This window comes from Rhinolophus hipposideros (assembly GCF_964194185.1).
Source record: "Rhinolophus hipposideros genome assembly, chromosome: 8".
Classification (NCBI taxonomy): domain Eukaryota; kingdom Metazoa; phylum Chordata; class Mammalia; order Chiroptera; family Rhinolophidae; genus Rhinolophus; species Rhinolophus hipposideros.
The window spans coordinates 12,702,115-12,720,730 of record NC_138054.1 but is presented as its reverse complement, the minus strand read 5'-3'; the positions used below and the strand labels follow the sequence as shown (position 1 = coordinate 12,720,730).

The following is an 18,616-nucleotide window of genomic DNA, read 5'->3' as shown; positions in this document are numbered from 1 at the left end:
GCTTCTCCCCTTGGCTCGCAGATGGCCATCTTCCTTCTGTGTCCTCAGAAGGTCCTCCCTCTGTTTGCCTGTGTCCTAGTCTCCTTATAAAGACAGCAGTCACATTGGGTTAGGGCCCACTCAACTGACTTCATTTTAACTTAATCAGCCATTTAAAGAGGTATTTCCAATACAGCCCCACGCTGAGGTATGAATTTTGAGGCAGGGGCACAATTCACCCCATAACAGCTACCATTTTCTCCCTGACTGTTCTTTCTATGCATGTTTTATAAACATTTCGTTGTATTGTCCCTAGAGCATGAGTAGGCCATTGTCCCATTCAGTGAGCTGTTCTAAGCCTGTCCTTGAGGCCCCTCAGGCAGGCAGCCTCCCCATTGAGTGATGCTTGACAGCTCCCTCTCCTTGCCCTCTGGCTCCGCTGTGTGGCTCTGCTATGTCCTAGTTCTTGCTTCTTTGTAGCTCTTGCCTGTACCCTAGCACCTCCCTCCTGAGCTCCTATGTGGAGGCTCCATTAATATTCCTTATTGATACAAATGATGGCATGTCAATGCAGGCTAAGATCAATGGGGACAAGGCTATCTCACACACACACAGTTGGCACCTTTACAATGTGGCCTATGCCTGGGAAATAACATGTGCGCTGGCGTGGGGTGGCGGGGAAGAAGTGATTGGCAAGTTTAAGGTGCGGAGCAGATTTTTATTGATGAAGGAAAAGCCATGGAAGCTCTGAGTAATGTGTTCTTTTCCCCAATCCAATTTCCACATTCTGTGAATGGGAAAGGCAAGAGAAAGTCAGTATGATCTTGACTCATGATGACTCTAGGAGGCTCTTGCTGAGGAAAGTGGTCACATGGACTTCACATGCTGGGTGGAGGCAGCCTTTCCCCAAAGAAGGAAAACCTGGCAGACACTCAGAGCTCAGTACATGATGAATTGCTATCTTGATAGACCAGTGCAGGCCTCCTCCCCCTACCTCCCCTAAGGCCCAGCCCCCATGCCTGCCTTTCCTAACGAAAGCAGCTACTGCTGTGGCCTGGACAGCTGGAAGTGAAACCAGGGGTAAGGTGAGAGCTGGGGTGGTGGGAAGGGTGGAGGAGGCTACTTCTAACATCCACTGCAAAAGACTGCACTCCAGATTCTTCAGCCTTGGGGGCCAAATGTCAAAAGTAGATGACAAGTTGGGTTAGCAACCGCTTCATAACATTTAAAACTATTGCCCTCCCCCCCCCCACACACATACCAATACCCCTTTCTAGCTTGAAGCTTTCTCCTTCAAAGACCATGAAAGAGTACATTCCTAGTTTTCTACCATTTGATCATTGTTTGCTACTTTGTTGTCCGTTTACCCCCTGCTGTTTCTTAGAGGAGGGCATTTCCTCAGCATTCCCTTCCAACTTTTCTCCTCTTTCCTCTTTCCAGCAATCTCATCCCACCAGGAGGATTCAACTCCCTAGGTCTCCACAACCCCACTTCTCCTAAGAAGGCCAGGATTAACTTTCCAAATGGAAATTCCTCTAGGCAAGTAGTTTTCAGCCTTAGCTGCCCTGATTAGAATTACCTGAGAGAATTCTTTTAAAATTCTGAAGCCTAGGACATACCCCAAGACCCATTAAATTAGAATCTTTGGGTGAGTGAATATCAGGCATCAGTATTTTTTCAAGTCATTTTTAATTCTCTCACCTGGAGAGAATTGTCTCACTTCTCTCTCTCTCTCTCTCTCTCTCTCTCTCTCTCTCTCTCTCTCTCTCTCTCACACACACACACACACACACACACACAGTGCTTTATCTGGACTGTTCTTAGAAACCTGATACATATTTTTTGTTTTTAAGTCTGGCTGAAAAACAGACACTGAATTTCAAACCCTGGCCTTGACATTTACCAACTACCCTGTTTCCCCCCAAAATAAGATCTAGCCGGACAATCAACTCTAATGCATCTTTTAGAGCAAAAATTAATATAAGTCCGGGTCTTATATAACATAAGACCCAAACTTATATTAAAATAAGACGAGGCCTTATATTAATTTTTGCTCCAAAAGACACATTAGAGCTGATGGTCTGGCTGGGTCTTATTTTCAAGGAAACACGGTATGAGACTTTAAGCAAGGTTGTTCATCTGCGTCTCAGTTTCCTCATTCTGTAAAATGGGTTGGGTGAGAGCATAATAATAGAACTTACCTCATAAGGTTGTTATGAGAGATTAAAAGTCTAGATCAGTTGGATATATAACAAGAGATAATACAAGTCAGCTATTATAACTTTGAGTACTCAGTAGGATTTTTAAGTGATAAATTTATGTCTAACCCAGTACATTAAGTTCTAGAACTTAATGAATATAAGGGTCACCTGAAGAGTTTGTTCAAAATCAACTTCCTGGGCCCCATTCCCAAAGATTCCGATTCTATAGTCTGTGGAAGGGCCCAGGTCTGGCATTTCTAACACATTTTTGGGTGATGCTGGTCCTGCTGGTCTGAGAACCTCACTGGAGTATTCTTGGCCGAAACCACCTCCATGTTCTTTTCCACCCACACCTTCGGCCCAAAGAGTGGCAGGAGGCCAACTCTGCTAGAGTTTCCCTAGAGTTCAGATCTCAGAGGTCATTCCCCACTAGCCAAATTGATCACTCAAACTCCCCAGTTTCCAGAACTTGTCTGACTCATACTCTCAGAGGAGAGTCCTGCCCCTTTTTTACCAATCCAGAGCTGTCAAGGAATAAGATGTTTTCGGATGCAAGCATAACTCCAAACCAATTCCAACTCTGAATTGCTGTGACCCAGTAGGCTTTAAATGAGAAGACATGACTTTGTGCAAAATATTGAGTGGATAAAATGTGCCTTTATGTGATCTTACTTCCTTGAAAAGGGCGCTGCTTCTCTTTTGCCCGACCTCGAGGACCTCACAGTATTTAGTGCTACACCAGAGCCCATGGCTTGCTGTATCTTTGTGGATTTAAACAACTCTCTGAGCCAAATTTTCTCTGTGAGGCCTTCAGGGACCCCCGTTTAATGAAGGGAGAGCACTGGCTTCTCCCTCCAATCAGCAAGACGCCATTCTCTGCATCTCCCTCCGGAGAGCATGGAGCTCCTTCATGGCGTTCTGGACCCTGATTCTGGCTTCTCTAATTAGATTGCAGCATTAAGCATTTCTCTTACATTTTCTTCCTAGGAAGAGACAAGAACATGTCCACCACAGAGTCTGGCTCTCTGCCCTTGTGCTGTTTGTTTTTTCCCACCTCTGTGCAGGTATCTAGCTCATTACATTTTCCTTTTAAGCTGACGCTTTATTTTGTTTCCATTTTAGCTCAAGTCCATTACACTAAATACTGTACACATTATTATCCCCTAAACGACTTTACTCAATCAGTTTTAGTGAGCAAGGTCAGGGCCCAGTGAGCTGGAAGACCAGCTCTCGGACTGGCTTTCCACCAAGACAGCCAACCACCCCCTCCTTCTCAAGTCAACATTGCTCCCAGAGGGAGAGGGCTTTACGTCAGTGAAGAATGTATTAATTAAAGCAAATGAAAATGCCCTCATTTGTTGTAATGAATTTAGCTCTTGCAGGCCATTTTCTACGGGGTCGCCTGCCTAGAAGATGTGCTGAAAAGGATTAAAGGGAAAAAAGACATTAAGTTCCTAACGGCCTTCAGAGACCTGCTTTTCACCACTTTGGCTTTTCCCGTATCCACAGTAAGTTCCAAGGATGTGTACACATTATAACACACATGCACATATGGATGAACACATCTCCTGGGGGCGGGGCTGTTTGGGAGTTGATTATTGTAAACCAGAGCAACTGTATTTGAATAAATGTCCTGTCTGAGGACTGGACAACATTGTGCAGTGTCTTTAGGAAATAGGGCACATCATTGACAGATTTAACATTAGTTTTTGTGTCTTTGTGAATGTTTGATACAAGATACTTATTGCTGTGTAACAGGGAAGCTTGAAGGATGTTTCTTAAAATACAACTGAGATAACCTTGGTTCCATCAGGGTGATGGGAATAAAAGGTGCTAGGGAGGGAGAATGACTAATTTTTTCTTTTATACATCTTTTTTTTACTTTCTACCATAAGCATAAGCTACTTCTGCAAGTGGAAACCATTAAAAAAAAAAAAAGGTATGCGAACCTACATAGTTGGCACATGGAAAAATTAATCTGTCTGAAATAACTGCTGTGGGCAGAGTGGGTGCCTCATTCACTTTGTTGAATGAATGGACACTAGGAAGAAATAAGACATGGAAGGGACAATACACTTGTTTGCTGACACTGTCCACATTTTTATGACATTGCTTATGTTTTCATTCATTAGAATGGAAACAAACTGAGATCAAGCACGCCAGCTGCCCAGCAGGGCCTATAATTAGAAATGAAGACCTCCTTCCACCTGTCATTGTCTTGCTTCTTGCAGTATTGAGACTTCAAACTTAAGATCAAAATGAAACTGTCCAAACACTAATGAGTTCTCAGATAACAGAGCGAGAACTGGTATTCCAGTCTCACTTTGCAGGACTCCTCCTCCTCCACCCCCATAAAGTTTTTATAACAATGGAATTTATCCTTTTTTTTTTTAAGGTTTAGAAGTTGAGTCTTTGGAATTTAAGAAGATAGGAAGATTGAAAGATTAATATATATATTTTTTCATCTCTACATTGACTTTGGTATAGAGGACAGACCCTGAAAAGACAACCAAGGGGTACAAGAGGACAGCATCAACCCAAAGCTCTGAGCAATGGAGAGATCCAACTTTCATTTAACTAACTTGTGAATGATCCTGGCAGTTGGGCCCTTGTCTCTTCTCCCAGCCTTCCTGCTTCCCCTTGCCAAGTCTACGCCATGCCTACGTCCAGGGTGGGCAAGGGAAGTGTAAGACTCAAGGCACTCCAGGAGGCTGCTCTCAGCACTCCCAGTGAGAGCTTAGAGAAGAGAGAAGCTAAACTGACATGACTTAATGGTCTGCAAATCCTGTTTCTCTCTATCCTCTCTGCCCGTCACAATGATGAATAATTGATCCCTAACTCTGGAACCCCCAGAGAGTAGTACATAGAGCAATTCTACAATGAGGCATTTTTTTCCCTTTATGTTCTATTTTTATAACGTCTTCAAAACTGGTATCCATTTTTATTGTGCTTTGTTTCCTTGGTTATTTTAGAAAGCTCTGATTGAAAACAAACCTAATGCTGTTTTTGTGTTTTATTTTTCAGTTTGTATTTTTGTCATTCTGGATGCTGTTTCTCTACGACCGAGAACTTATTTACCCGAAGGCCTTAGATGCTATCTTTCCAGTATGGTTGAATCATGCCATGGTGAGTGAGGAAAAATTGAGTGAATATAGAAAGGCCATAGCCTGTGTACTAAGAACTCCCAAGTGCCTGATTTATGTTTCCAAACTTCTCCTCAACCTCCAACATCCTGTTCCCTCCTCCTTCTCTGTCCTGTCACTATTTATTTAAAGAGCTCATTGAGGACACAAAATGAACAAAAACTGGGACTGTAATAGTAGTCACTGAGAGCAGAGGGGATGTCCAGGCAAGACTGCCAAATTGCTTATGAAGTCATTGAAAAGACATGCAACCAGAAGAGGAGGCGACTCCTTGGCGGTGCAGCCCTGAACTAGAAGTGACTTCAGCAAATAGCACGTCATGGAAGTTCTGGGTTAGCAATAGAGACAAGCAAGCTTTTAGAAAATTCACCCACACATCCAAAGAATATATCAGAGCTCCTCTGCAGCTTCTTTCCTAATACGTGATTGGGACTATTCATTGCAAATGGAATAACTTATTTATATGGGTACATTCCCATTTAGTTTTTTTATTCACATATTTACTTTTAAAGGGCTGTGTAGTAAACAGAACCTATTCAGATTTATTCAGGTCCCTAGTATCTAAATACCAGTAACAGGAACCCGGACAAGCAGAACGGGAGCAGGGCTGTCCAGGTCTTAGAGGAAGGAGGGGCCTGAGTCTCTGCATGACAGGCGTGAAATAATTGTTTGATGATCTAGCTTTGCTGCTCAATACTTACGAATGTTTTTACACATTAGTCAGGAGTTCAGAGGGAGTTTTCAGAATCTGTAAAGCAAATATTTAAAACCCAGGGAGTAGCATTATCAAACCTTTTTCTACCTACAACCTGTCCGTTGTCTTAAAACTCACGTGATTACAATATGGAAAAGCAGTTCAGTCCACTGACTCTGCCCCTCCACACACCCCATCCCCCAGTAAAAATGTACCTTCCCTTCAAATATGTGCTCAGTGAGAGACTGATTACTGACAAAGACAGCCAAGTTCTAATCCAATGTAAAGTTCTGGACCAAAACCTATATTAAATAAGTCCCACCTCTTAGGGACCCCCCTCCTACCACCTTCTTTTTGTCTGATCACCTCCCTCTGGGAAGGTCTGACCACCTTTCCAATTCCCATTAACATTAATCTGCTGAGACACCTATGTAGGGAACATTCCTACTCTTTTATGGCATTTTACACTGTACTATGCATGTTTCTCAAATATGAACTCATTCAATTCACACAAAACCTTTAGATTACAGCCATAATCCTGATTTTTTACAAATCAGGGGATAAAAAACTCAGAGAGGTTAAGTGATTTGCCTGAGGCCACAGAACTGACAAGTGGGAGCTAGAATTTAAATTCCATGCTAATTCACTCTTCCTTGTCCCTTGCTACAGTAAATGCAGAACTTGTGGTTTGATCTGGTTTCATAATTAATTACCAGGCAATTAAAAGAATGTCACTTTGCTTGATTAAGATAGCAAAGTGTGATTTCTCACTTAAGAAAAAGTTCAGAATCCACATCTGTATGCTAATAAGCCAAAACTAAAGTCAAAGAAAACGAAGTGATTTGGGACAACTGACAGCACTAGATGTTACTAAACTAAAAAAAGTCAGAATCTTGAAAGTGTCTTTTATTTGGGGCCAAACACATATATCAAATACCTTTTCCAGGCTTTGGGAGCTTATCCAGCAGTTTTCCTGCAACAAATACAAGCTTGCTAGCTCTTTAGGGTTCCGTTTTCCACATGGAAATAAGGTTGGATTTCTTCCAAATAGTTGTGGTGGTGATGCCCAGTGTTGGTGACCTTGCTAAACAGCCATATGGATTTTTAGTAATTCAAAAGCAGACAGAAGGACAATGTACATCCAAGAGCAAGGCAGATACTGTACAACAGAGATCCTAACATATTTTCGTGCCTTCACAACCTGGGAGATTCTATACCTTCCTAGTCCTTTGGTCAACCAAGTAACCCGAATCTCTTAGAGAGAAATGACTAGGGTCAAAGGAGGTGGAACAATGGAGACAAAGAGAAAATAGGAGGCGGCAACCAGCCTTCAGTCAGACACAGACTCTGTGATTGTTAATTTAACTGGAGAAACTCCCAGCAGAGCCATTTCCAGGGGAAAATGTTGGCATCCCCAAAACCTAATGTGGTCATCCCCAAACATCCATGCTTCCCTTTGGTGTCTGTTCCAAGTCCAATGTCCCCATGACTACATCTCATCCATCTCTCCCAAACTGTGTCCCTTATTCCAGACATTTTCTGTCCCCACTATTCAATCCTCCTGGTTTATTGTGTCAAGGAATGCTTTATGCTAACTTGTAAATACTAGTATGAACAAATATGGAAACGGCTGTTACTGGATCAATTTAGTAACAGTTTCTACATTTTAATGTCTTTCCATAACAAACCAAAGGAGTGAATACCCAGAAACCACCACTGTGGCCGCCAGAGTGATGATAGGCAGTCAGGCTGGATATTTTGTACTAGATGCCTACTCGTGGGACTGGTGCTGCTCTTAAAGGGAAACACTTCCTGTTTTGTTCCTTTTTCTCTTCCACTATATACAGGTTATTGGTATATATAGCCTGTGTCATACTTTCCTGAAAGGTTCTCTCATGTCACAACGGCTTTTATGTTTGCTATTCTAGCTTTAGTTTTGAAATATTTTCCCTGCTGCTCTGGGTTCTATGAGTAATATTTGTCAAATTAAGAAATACCACTCTCCCCTTTGACACAGTGTGGTTCTACAACTTTCATGCTTTATCAAGTCCTTGGAATCCTCCCAACACGAGGCTTCTAGCTCAATGGAGACTTGTTATTGCAGTAGGACCATTCAAAGCTGACGATCTTCTCCAATGGACATTTTCCTACCCTTGTTTTGTGTTCAAATCAAATAGTAACATCGGTGAAATATTTACATAAACCATGAACAGGCTGCCATTCACTGGTGCCCTAAGAACTCCCATTTGAGCCCAGCTGCCTTATTGAAAGGAGGTCAACCTGACTGTTTTATTGCTAAGCAGTTCTCCAGTCTTCATGAAAGAAGGGAAAGAACAGGAAAGTATTCCTCCAGGTTTTGCCAGGGAAACATTAACTCCTGAGGTCTTATCTAAATGACTGCTAAAGATAGAACCAGAGCAGACAGATTTAAATAGCAAGAAGAGGACTCAGTCACTAGGAAACGATTAGATGCTTACCTGAAAGGAATTAGGGAATTTATTTCTCTGGAAATAACCTAAATTGTTCAGGTTGCCCCCAAAAAGAAATGAAAGAGATCAGAGAACCCCCTCGGAGATCTTTTACATTTGAAAATAGTACAGTATTGCTGAGAATATATGTGCAAGCACTTTATAAACTATCAAGGACTGCATAAATACGAGTATATTATCATGTAAAACTCTCAATCCATGACCACAGAGTTTTAGAACTAAAAGACTTCATTGATATTAATGGAAGTTTACAAACAATCTGCTCTTAAGAGTCAGGCCTTACTTTGGGTCTTTAATGTGGAGTAAGTACTAAATACAGCTACTTAGTTATTGAATGTGCTGTCATTTATTCACTTGAAAAAATAATTATTCAATACCTATTATGTGTGTAGCACCATGATCAAAAGTTGACAAGGGTTTTCACTTCTAGCGTTATAAATCCGGTTGAGCCTAGTATATGCATACAAAGTTGAAGTAATAAAATAACAATGCTAACAAAATACATTGATGTAGATGGTGTCATGCAGTTGTATATGATTACTGCCAAATGAGCAATGTGCATAGGAAGGCTTCATGCCCCTTGTGTTCTGGTCTGGCTGTGATTGACATGTTAGTTGTGACTTTGAGCCCTCTCCAGGGTGTAGCGTGGAGTTAAAATGTCAAGAGAGTGAAGCTCTAAAGCTTCCAGTTTCTTCCTCACTCTTTGCATGTAAGATGACGTCTATCATTAAATTCAGACCGAACCTCAGATTTTTCTCTCACCCGTAAGCTTTGTGTGAGATTTTTGGGCTGCTCAGTAGAGGTAGGTGACTGCTGATGAGTCAAGGTAAATTGTAGGCATGTCAGCACCAAATGGCCATGCTTTGTCTACCAACATTGCAAAGCACAACCCCTCCCACCACCACTGCCAACTTGCCAGTTTTTCACCCTAGTCCTTCCTCTAGGCAGCGATCCATAATCTAGATATCTCTGGATAGCTCAGGGCTAGTCATCCTTTAGGGAACAGACCCCTTTGTGAGTCTAAGACCCTTTCCCTTTCCCAAAGAAAACACAAATGCTCTTTCCCAAAGAAAACACAAATGCTCATAACACTTTGTGTACTATTTTAGAAGGTTCATGGACCCTCAAAACTCCATTTATGGGCCTCAGGTTGAGATCTCCTGATATAACTGAGCATATACTTGAAAAGAGGGCCCCCAGATGATTTCTAATGCTGAGTTCAAATCAAAAAGACAAAATAAAGACTATTCATTTTTTCAGTCATTATTATGTGCGTAGTGCTATTTTCATTTCTATGGGGTGGCAAGAGAAATATGAGATATGGTTGGTTCCTAACCTCAAAAAGCTTCAATTATAGACATTATATAATCACTTATATACACATTCCCCAACCAGCTTTTTATTATATATAACATATATATTCCCCAACCAGCTTTTAATTTGCTAAAAGCAGAGGCTGTGCTCTGCAGAATCTCCAGGAGAACATTTGGACAGTTAAAAAGCAAAAACAAAATCCCCTAGTATTATTCCCCTGAAAGTCCATGTCTGCAAAGAAAGAGGTAACTCGTCAGGGTTCTCACGGGGGACTCAACCTCCCATCCACTTCTGTTTCCACATGATATAAGACGTTAGCCAGACTATGTCCTGCTGATATAGTGCCCCAGTCCATGTCCCTCGTAGGGTGGTAACAGATCCTTTGGAGAGTACTTGAAGCACGGTCCAAACTTCATGGAAACCATGCAGCTCTTGGTACAGTGAGGGGGCTGGAAAGTAACCCCCTGCATTGCAAGCCACACCTTTATTGATACCATTTTCTATAAAATATTATCTCACTACAGGGAGTCTGTTTAATATACATATATACATATATAAAATATTATGTATTTACATAATATATAATCTTATGTATAGAATGCCTACTACATACCAGACCCTATTCTAGGAGTTGAGGATGCAGAAATAAACAAGACCACCAAAAAAAAAAAAAAGTTTGTCCTTATAGAGAAAACATACATCCTAGTGGGAAAGTTATCAAGAAAACTTGTAAACAATGAATGAATATTACAATGCATGTAGTGAAAGTGCTTAAACTAAAAATAAAGCCAGGTACGGGGGCAGAGTGGGGTGTGTGTGTGTGTGTGTGTGTGTGTGCGCTCACGCGTGCACTGGAGCACGCCTGCTAAGACAGTAGGTTTAATAGAGTGTAGGGCAATCAGGGTGGTCAGTGAGTCCCTCTATGATGAACTGATATTTAAACAGAAATTTGGATAAAGTGAGGAAGGCAGCCCCAGGCAGCTCTGGCAGCGGAAAGGTTCAGAAAGACAGAAGAGCAAGCATAAAAACCTTGAGAGGAAATACTAGCATATTTAGGAAAGAGCAAAAAGGCCAGTGTGCTAGGTCAGACTGAATAAGATGTGAATGCCAGGGCTGTATCTAGGGTTTGGATTATGCCTGACATGACTTATAAGGAGTTAGGGTTTTATTCTGAGCGACATAGGGCAGGGCATATTTTCAGGGAGGCCTTACTGCTGAGGAAGCACTTTCAATGTTTAAACTATATACACTATATGAAGGCTGAGGGAGAAGCCTCACCTGTCCCTTCCCAACACATTACATATAATATATACAAAACAGTGCTGAAGGATGTATATATCCAAGGACAGGCTTCAGCATCAGCAAAAATTACAGGGGTTGATGCCTTACATGAAGTCCCAGTGAATAAAAGCGAAGGTGCAGAGCTATAAACCTGCAGAATATATTAGTCTGCATGGCTAAAACTAACCATGGATAACTACAACCCCTGTTCTTGCATAATACCCAGATTGGGTTTTTTGTGTTCAGTCCACTAACTTTAGCTATATACACTGGTTTTACATAGCGAAATACAAAATAAAGATAACACATTGAGACTATCTGCAAAAATCTGTTGTCTATTTATAGAAGAAAAGCATACATATCATTAAACAAAACAAATAAAATGATTTTTCTAAAAAAAATGCCTGTTCTTCCTCAGCACTTATCTATTATCTGTCTATCTATTATCTATCTATCTATCTATCTATCTATCTATCTATCTATCTATCATCTATCTACGTTGCATTTTACTTATTTCTCTTGTTTGCATTTCAAGAACATCACATTCACTGTTGTGTAGAAAATGAGCTCTAAGGGTGGGCACAGTGGAGCGGTGACGAGGGACGGGAGGAGTGCAGACCAGGTAGGAGGCGTCTGCCAAGTGCAGCAGGAGATGATGGAGGCTTGTGCTAGGGCCTTGGCAGTGGAGTGATGTGCTTGTTTTCAGTATAGATCTTGAATGTAGAGCCATCAAGAGTCACTGAATTGTGGCAACAAAAAAGAGGAAATAAGATTTGTAGCCTAAGATGCTGGGAAGGGGTATGAATAGAGATACTAGGGGAGGTGAAAGGAGTATGGAGGAAGAAAGTGTTTCTGAGATGCCTATTAGACACCAAATCTACATGCAGAATAGGGAATTGAACATAGAAACCCAGGGGAGATTGCAAGGCTGGTGACATAAATATGGTTGTCTTCATCATAAAGATTGCTTTTAAAGTTAAATGAAATCACCTACGGAGCAAAAATGGTTAGGGAGTATACCCCAGCACTAACCCTTAGAACACTCCAACTTTCCGTGCTTGGGAGGAAAAGCAGGAGAACTCAACAAAGGAGACTGACATAGAGGTGCCAATGAGTTAAAAGGAAACTCAGTGCAGTTTAGTCTCCTGGAAGTCAAGCATAAAAATGTTTCAAGAAAGAGGAAGTATTTTATGTCAATAGCTGCTGAGAGATCAAGTAGGATGACATTGTAAGATGACTTGAATTAGAATTTTCCATTGGATTTGGCAACATTGACTCTGGTCTGTGAGCAATTGGATGACGTGGTGGGGAGAGATAGAGCCTTGATAATGCTATATTAGTTTCCTGTTGTTGCTGTAACAGATTAACACAACCTTAGTGGCTTAAAACAACACAAATTTATTAACTTATACTTCTTGAAGTAAGAAGTTCAAATGCGTCTATGGGATAAAATCAAGATCTCAGCAGAGCTGCTTTCCTTCTAGAAGCTCTAGAAGAGAATCAGCTTCCTTGCTTTTTCCATCTCCTCTGCCTACATTTCTTGATTCATGGCCTCTTCCTCCTTCAAATCTGTTGTAACATTAAATTTTAAATTCCTCTCTGGCAATTTTCTGCTCTAGACCAGGTACAGATTGGAAAGAGAAAATATGGCTGCCAGCAATAACCAGGAGACGGTATTGGTGAATAACTTCTCATATGACTCTAGGAAGAGTAGAGACATATACTAGTTAAGCCAATGAATGGATATTTCAATGGTGTACCACTGGAAAGATCCTTTTTCAGAGCACTTTTCTGAAGCTCTTGAGCAAGAATGGAAATGGAATCATTCGCCTCACCCTGATAATTACTTGGATATTTTTTCAGGTTTGATCACTACAGGGTTATTTATGGATTGTCCTCTTGGTTAAAACACTTTGTAGCCATCACTTTCTTTATTCCATTCAGTTCTTACTCCAGCAGTAGTCACTGGGAAACACTGAGAAGTTAAATGAATGCTTAAAGCTCATCAGTGAAATTAGAAGCTCAACTGGGATTAGGAAGCAGAATTACTCAGCTGAGTAAGGGCAATAAAGCTATTCTGCAACTCAGGAAGTCTTAAGGTAAACAGAGGAGATTCTTGTAATGAACAGCCAGAGCACTACCAGTTCACTTAAGGTTTTATATAACTAAAACCAAGCATGCATGATGCCAGCTTTCTTCATCTCTTGGGAGCAGGAACCAAAAATGGCAAAAGTGTATCTTCTTTCTTTAAAAAGTTCAATGCAGAGAACTTTCAGTGAGTGGGGATGAACAGCTTGCTTTTACAGTTCCATTATTCAGTGATTCCCTATCAATAGGCTGCTTTTTAAATAGAAGAATATTGGTAGAAAACACACCCCAATTTCAAAATCAAGGTTAAAGGTTTTAAATGAGAATATATATATTTGTCTTCTAAGAAGTTACTAGGAATTTAAATAGTTGAGATTATTCAGTGTCCTGCTCTCCTGTGTGATGTAATTGATCCTTATTTCCATGGCAACCATGTGTAATACTACCACAGGGAAAAAATGACTTTTATGCTGGAGAATAACCAGGATGGAGAAACTCATAACAGAAGATCCTAAACTTCTCTGAAATACTAGGAGAAATCAAATCTAAGTGGGTAGGAAAGAGCTAAAGTCCCATGATATCAGAACGAAAATGAAAATGCCCAAGAGCCGTCCAGGGGGTGGTGGGTGGGAAAGACTGCTCTGTCAGATCAGATCTGAATGTCTATCCCTTCCTGATTGGATAGCCAGAACAGAAGAATCCCAGTCCTGCTTCTAGTTGCCTCATAACTCCACAGACAGATACTCTGACAGCTGCAGCGTCCTGTCCTTGCCTTCAACAGGGAGCTGCTGACAGGCTTCCAGCCAGCCCCCACATCACATTACTGGGCCCTTCATCTTCTCTGCCCACAGAGCAGTCACTTGTGCTTAATTGGGAATTTGAGTTTGTCCATATCCTCTCTCCGTCTCTACTCCAGGTCCTTGGGTTGCTTGCCAGCAGGGCATTATCTAGTCTTCTGGATGGTGACTCCACTTGCCCACATATCACGCACATGAACGCCTAGCTCTTGGATGCGTTATGTCCAGCATTTTGAAATCTCAGCCCTGCCCTTCATTCCCCTCTCCCAATCCAATGGCATGTTCATTTATATACAGGTACTTGCTTTGCTAATTCCTTCCTAAATCTCACCAACTCTTCCAACCTATCATTAGCCTTACTTACTTACCAGCTTCATCTTCTTTCTATCTCCTTCATGTATTTGCTGGATTCATCCATTTTCTTTAAAAATTTACACTCGAACAAAGCTGAAAAGAAGTGAGAACACGGAGACAAGGAAGAGTTCTTTGTCCAGGGAGCTCATGCATGTTGAACCGGGTGAGGCAGGAGTGACTGTCAGAGTCCACGGGAATGCAAGTAAAAAGTTTGCTCAACGCGGGGATCCTGTTTTTATGCTCAGTGGTTCTACCTGCAGTCTTTTAACAGTGGGCTGACAACTGAAAGAGCCTGGATGTCACTGGAGAGCATTTCAATTTACACAATAATCTACAGGCATGTGGGTTCACACTCCATCTATCCACTCAAAAGAATCAGACATCTAATTATGAATGTTTAAAACAGAATGAAAAATCTGATGTTAGCATAATAATCTCAAGATCCATCCATGTTGTTGCAAATGGCACTATTTCACCTTTTCTTATAGCAGAATAGTATTCCATTGTGTCTATATACCACACCTTCTTTGTCCAATCATCTATCGAAGGACACTTTGGTTGTTTCTATGTCTTGGCCATGGTAAATAAAGCTGCAATGAACATTGGAGCACACGTGTCTTTATGTATAAATGATTTCAAATTATTTGGGTAGATACCCAGGAGAGGGATTGCTGTCATATGATAATTCCATTCTTAATTTCTTGAGGAACCTCCACACTGCCTTCCATAGCGGCTGCACCGGTCTGCATTCCCACCAACAGTGTATGAGGGTTCCTTTTTCTCCACAGCCTCTCCAACACTTGTTACTATTTGTCTTGTTGATGATAGCCATTCTGACTGGGGTGAGGTGATATCTCATTGTGATTTTTATTTGTATTTCTCTGATGATTAGTGATGTTGAGCATTTTTCATATGTTTATTTGCCATTTGTATGTCCTCTTTGGAGAAACGTCTCTTAGGGTCCTCTGCCCATTTTTCAATTGCGTTGTTTGTTTTTCGGTTGTTGACTTGCATAAATTCCTTATATATTTTGGATACTAGCCCCTTATCAGAGTCATTGTTTGCAAAAATCTCCCTTTAGGTTGGTTGCCTCTTTATTTTGTCGATGGTTTCTTTTGCTATGCAGAAGCTTTTCAGTTTCATATAATCCCATTCATTTATTTTAGCTTTTACTTCCATTGCCTTTGGAGTCAAATTCATAAAATTCTCTTTGAACCCAAGGTCCATAAGTTTAGTACCAATGTTTTCTTCTTTGCAGTTTATTGTTTCAGGTCTTATGATTAGGTCTTTGATCCCTTTTGAGTTAAGCGAAATAAGTCAGACAGAAAAAGTCAAGAACCATATGATTTCACTGATATGTAGGATATAAAACTGAAAACAACAAAGGAACAAGTCAAATAAAGAAACAAAAACTCATAGACACAGAGGATAGTTTAGTGGTTACCAGAGGGTATAGCGGGAGGGGGGTGGTAAACGGGGTCAAATATTTGGTGATGGAAGGAGAACTGATTCTGGGTGATGAATACAAAATGTGATATACAGATGATGTATTACAGAATTGTACACTTGAAACCTATGTAATTTTACTAACCATTGTCATCCCAATACATTTTAATTAAAAGAAAAAAAGAAAAACCTGATGTTAGATAGCAGGCCTACAAATGAGCAAGATGGCCTGGTCATTGCTTGAAAGTGTTGTTTTTGCTGTTGTCTGAAGAACAAGTGACCATAACACATAATAAAATGGTAATATTTCCCTTTTTTTTTTTTTTTTTTTACCTATTTCATGCTTGACAATAAATATTCTTTTGTAATGATGATTGGCAGAGATCTAAAATCCTTAACGTTTCAAATAGTATTTAATAAAAGTCTTTTGTCTCCAATCAGCCCAGGGAGTGTAGTGTAAGGCTTATATGTGGGAACATTTTAATTAATAGGCATACTTTTACTGACATATTTTAAAATACTTTGCTAGCCTAATAATGTCAGTGTTAGTAGCTCTAAAACATCGTGATGATGACATAAATTGTCAGGCAGGCAAAAAAGGTGCTTAAAAAATACTTGTTGAATGAAATTTGACGAAGTCGGAACACTGAGTTGCATGTCCACTGGAAATGACAATCTTGGTGGCTTTTGTTTGAGGTGGTGACTTTGAGAGCATGGTGCAGATAATCCAAGACATCTCCAGGTGCAGATCATCAGCAAATGAGCCATCAGGTGAATCATATTCTAGCTTCATAAATGTTCTTTCACATCTGTTAAGTTTCTTTTGGGGCTAAAAAGTTGAAAGGGATACATTATTAGGAAGAAAGGTGCTGGAGCTTGATCCCTGAAAGTCAGATTGCGGTGAGTGCAAGCAAAATTTCTTAGCTGTTTGTCTAAATTACAGTAATGACTATCTCAGATGTTTTCTACGAGTTAATTTTTGATTTCATGAAAAGAATTGACTTCAGTACCAGAAAAACCTCGATTCTGGCCCCATGTCTGCCATTATCTTGCTGTGTGATTTTGGAAAAGTTAATAGACCTCTCTGGGCATTAGGTTGCTCAAAATGGATGTTTTTCCTATTCCTAAGTCTCAGTGATATTATTATACACGTGCGACATAGAGCGCTATCAGCGATAGATAACGATTTATGTCTGATTGCTGTCAACTTGAAATCACTATCACCCCGTCCCCATTCTCCTCTGTGTAGCAGGGGATAAGCCTGGAACCACACACAGCTCCCGGAATTCCTCTCTGCATATGGTTTCAGGTGAGAATCAGCTGATGAGAGGCATTCTTCTGAGATGTGGAAGAGAAGCAGGTATCATTCTCTAGTGGCAGTTGAGAAGAGCTGTGTGGAAGATTGCCCACACGGGATTAGCATCGGCTGCGGGACAAACACCTAGAAATCACACACTTTATCCGACAAGCAGCTGAGATCAATGGTGGCAGTTCCCAGCCACTTTTGAGATTTGCCACAACTTCTTAGCCAGCTCCCTCAAATCACTCTCTTCCATCGGAAGTTTCCTGACTTTTACTGCTCTACCCTTTCCAACAGCTGCCTAACCTCTGAAACCTTCCTCCTTGGGGATGCCTCAATGGCCTTACTGTATTCCTGATGGGAACGTGACTGATACGTGACCATAAAATTTCTGCTTCTTTCCAAATCATGCCCACAACCCTTAACATAAAGAGAAACCTACTCATCCAAAGGAAACAAGGCTCTGAGTGACCTGTTTCTGGCTATAGGTGAAACAGTCCTCTGAAACAAACAGTAGAAGATAACTAAAATGTTAAACAAAATATTTCTCAAAATATTTTTAAATGTTTGACTTACTGACAGGAAAGTAATGGAAATTCCCCAAAGCTAAAAGAAAACAGAAGAGGCTCTAACAAAGAAAATGAGATACAGGCAATATTTGAAGAGAGATTCACTGGTCATTTTTTGGAATTTACGAAAAATTAAAATCCTCAGATTCAAGAAGTACCAAAAAAAAAAAAAAGCCACACTGGACAAAGGGCAGACAGCTAGCCACTTGTGTGACACTGCAGACACGTAGACAAATAGAAGATCCAAGAAGCGGCCAGATTAATAAGATGGATGTCCGAAAAAACCCCAAAAACTACTGTTAGACTGATAGCTGATTTCTCAATCACAGCAAAGAAGCCCGGAGGTGGTGGAACAATAGTTTCAAAGTATTGAAGGAAAAACTGCACCTATTTACTCACCGAAAGTATCTTCTGAAACAGAGGCAAAATAAAGACATCTTCAGACACACTAAAACAGATGTCATCACCCACAGACCCTTCGTCATGGGAACTGCTGAAGGATATACTTCAAAAAGAAGGTCAAGGCCAAAACACCAAAAGCAGTGTCAAGCAATTTGTTCAACTTATGGTGACTTTAAAAAAGAATGAATTAAAATAGCAGATGAAAATAGAATATGAGCTGGGAGAGAGATGTCTGAAATAAAGATGTTCTAAAGCCTTCTTGGATGGCTGGCGGGACGAGGCTAGAGATAATAACTTATATTAGCCGTTACCAAGTTAAATAAGTATGTTATAATGTCTAAAATAACCTCATAGAAATGGAGTGTATGACTTGCACGTTAGAAGAGGAAAAACTGAATAGGAAAAAAAAAAAGATAGAATTTTAATCCATGATCAGAGATGTAGAGAAAGGCATGGGAACAGGGTCTGTTGTAGGGTAGTTTCACATCCATGAATACGGGAGGCTGCTTATGGTGGAAAGGCTTTTTGTGCAGGATTAAGGTACCTCCCTCTGGAAGCA

The 18,616-nt window shown here is 40.7% G+C and overlaps 1 protein-coding gene across 1 annotated transcript in view; it reads left to right on the top strand.

The window, feature by feature from the left end:
* Positions 1–18,616, top strand: part of ADTRP (androgen dependent TFPI regulating protein) — a 59,903-nt gene that overhangs the window by 6,639 nt on the left and 34,648 nt on the right. Inside the window, exons 2-3 of the mRNA XM_081056410.1 lie at positions 3,554–3,688; positions 5,205–5,306. Coding sequence (XP_080912536.1) covers positions 3,554–3,688; positions 5,205–5,306 — 237 coding nt within the window. The remainder of the gene's footprint in view (positions 1–3,553; positions 3,689–5,204; positions 5,307–18,616) is intronic.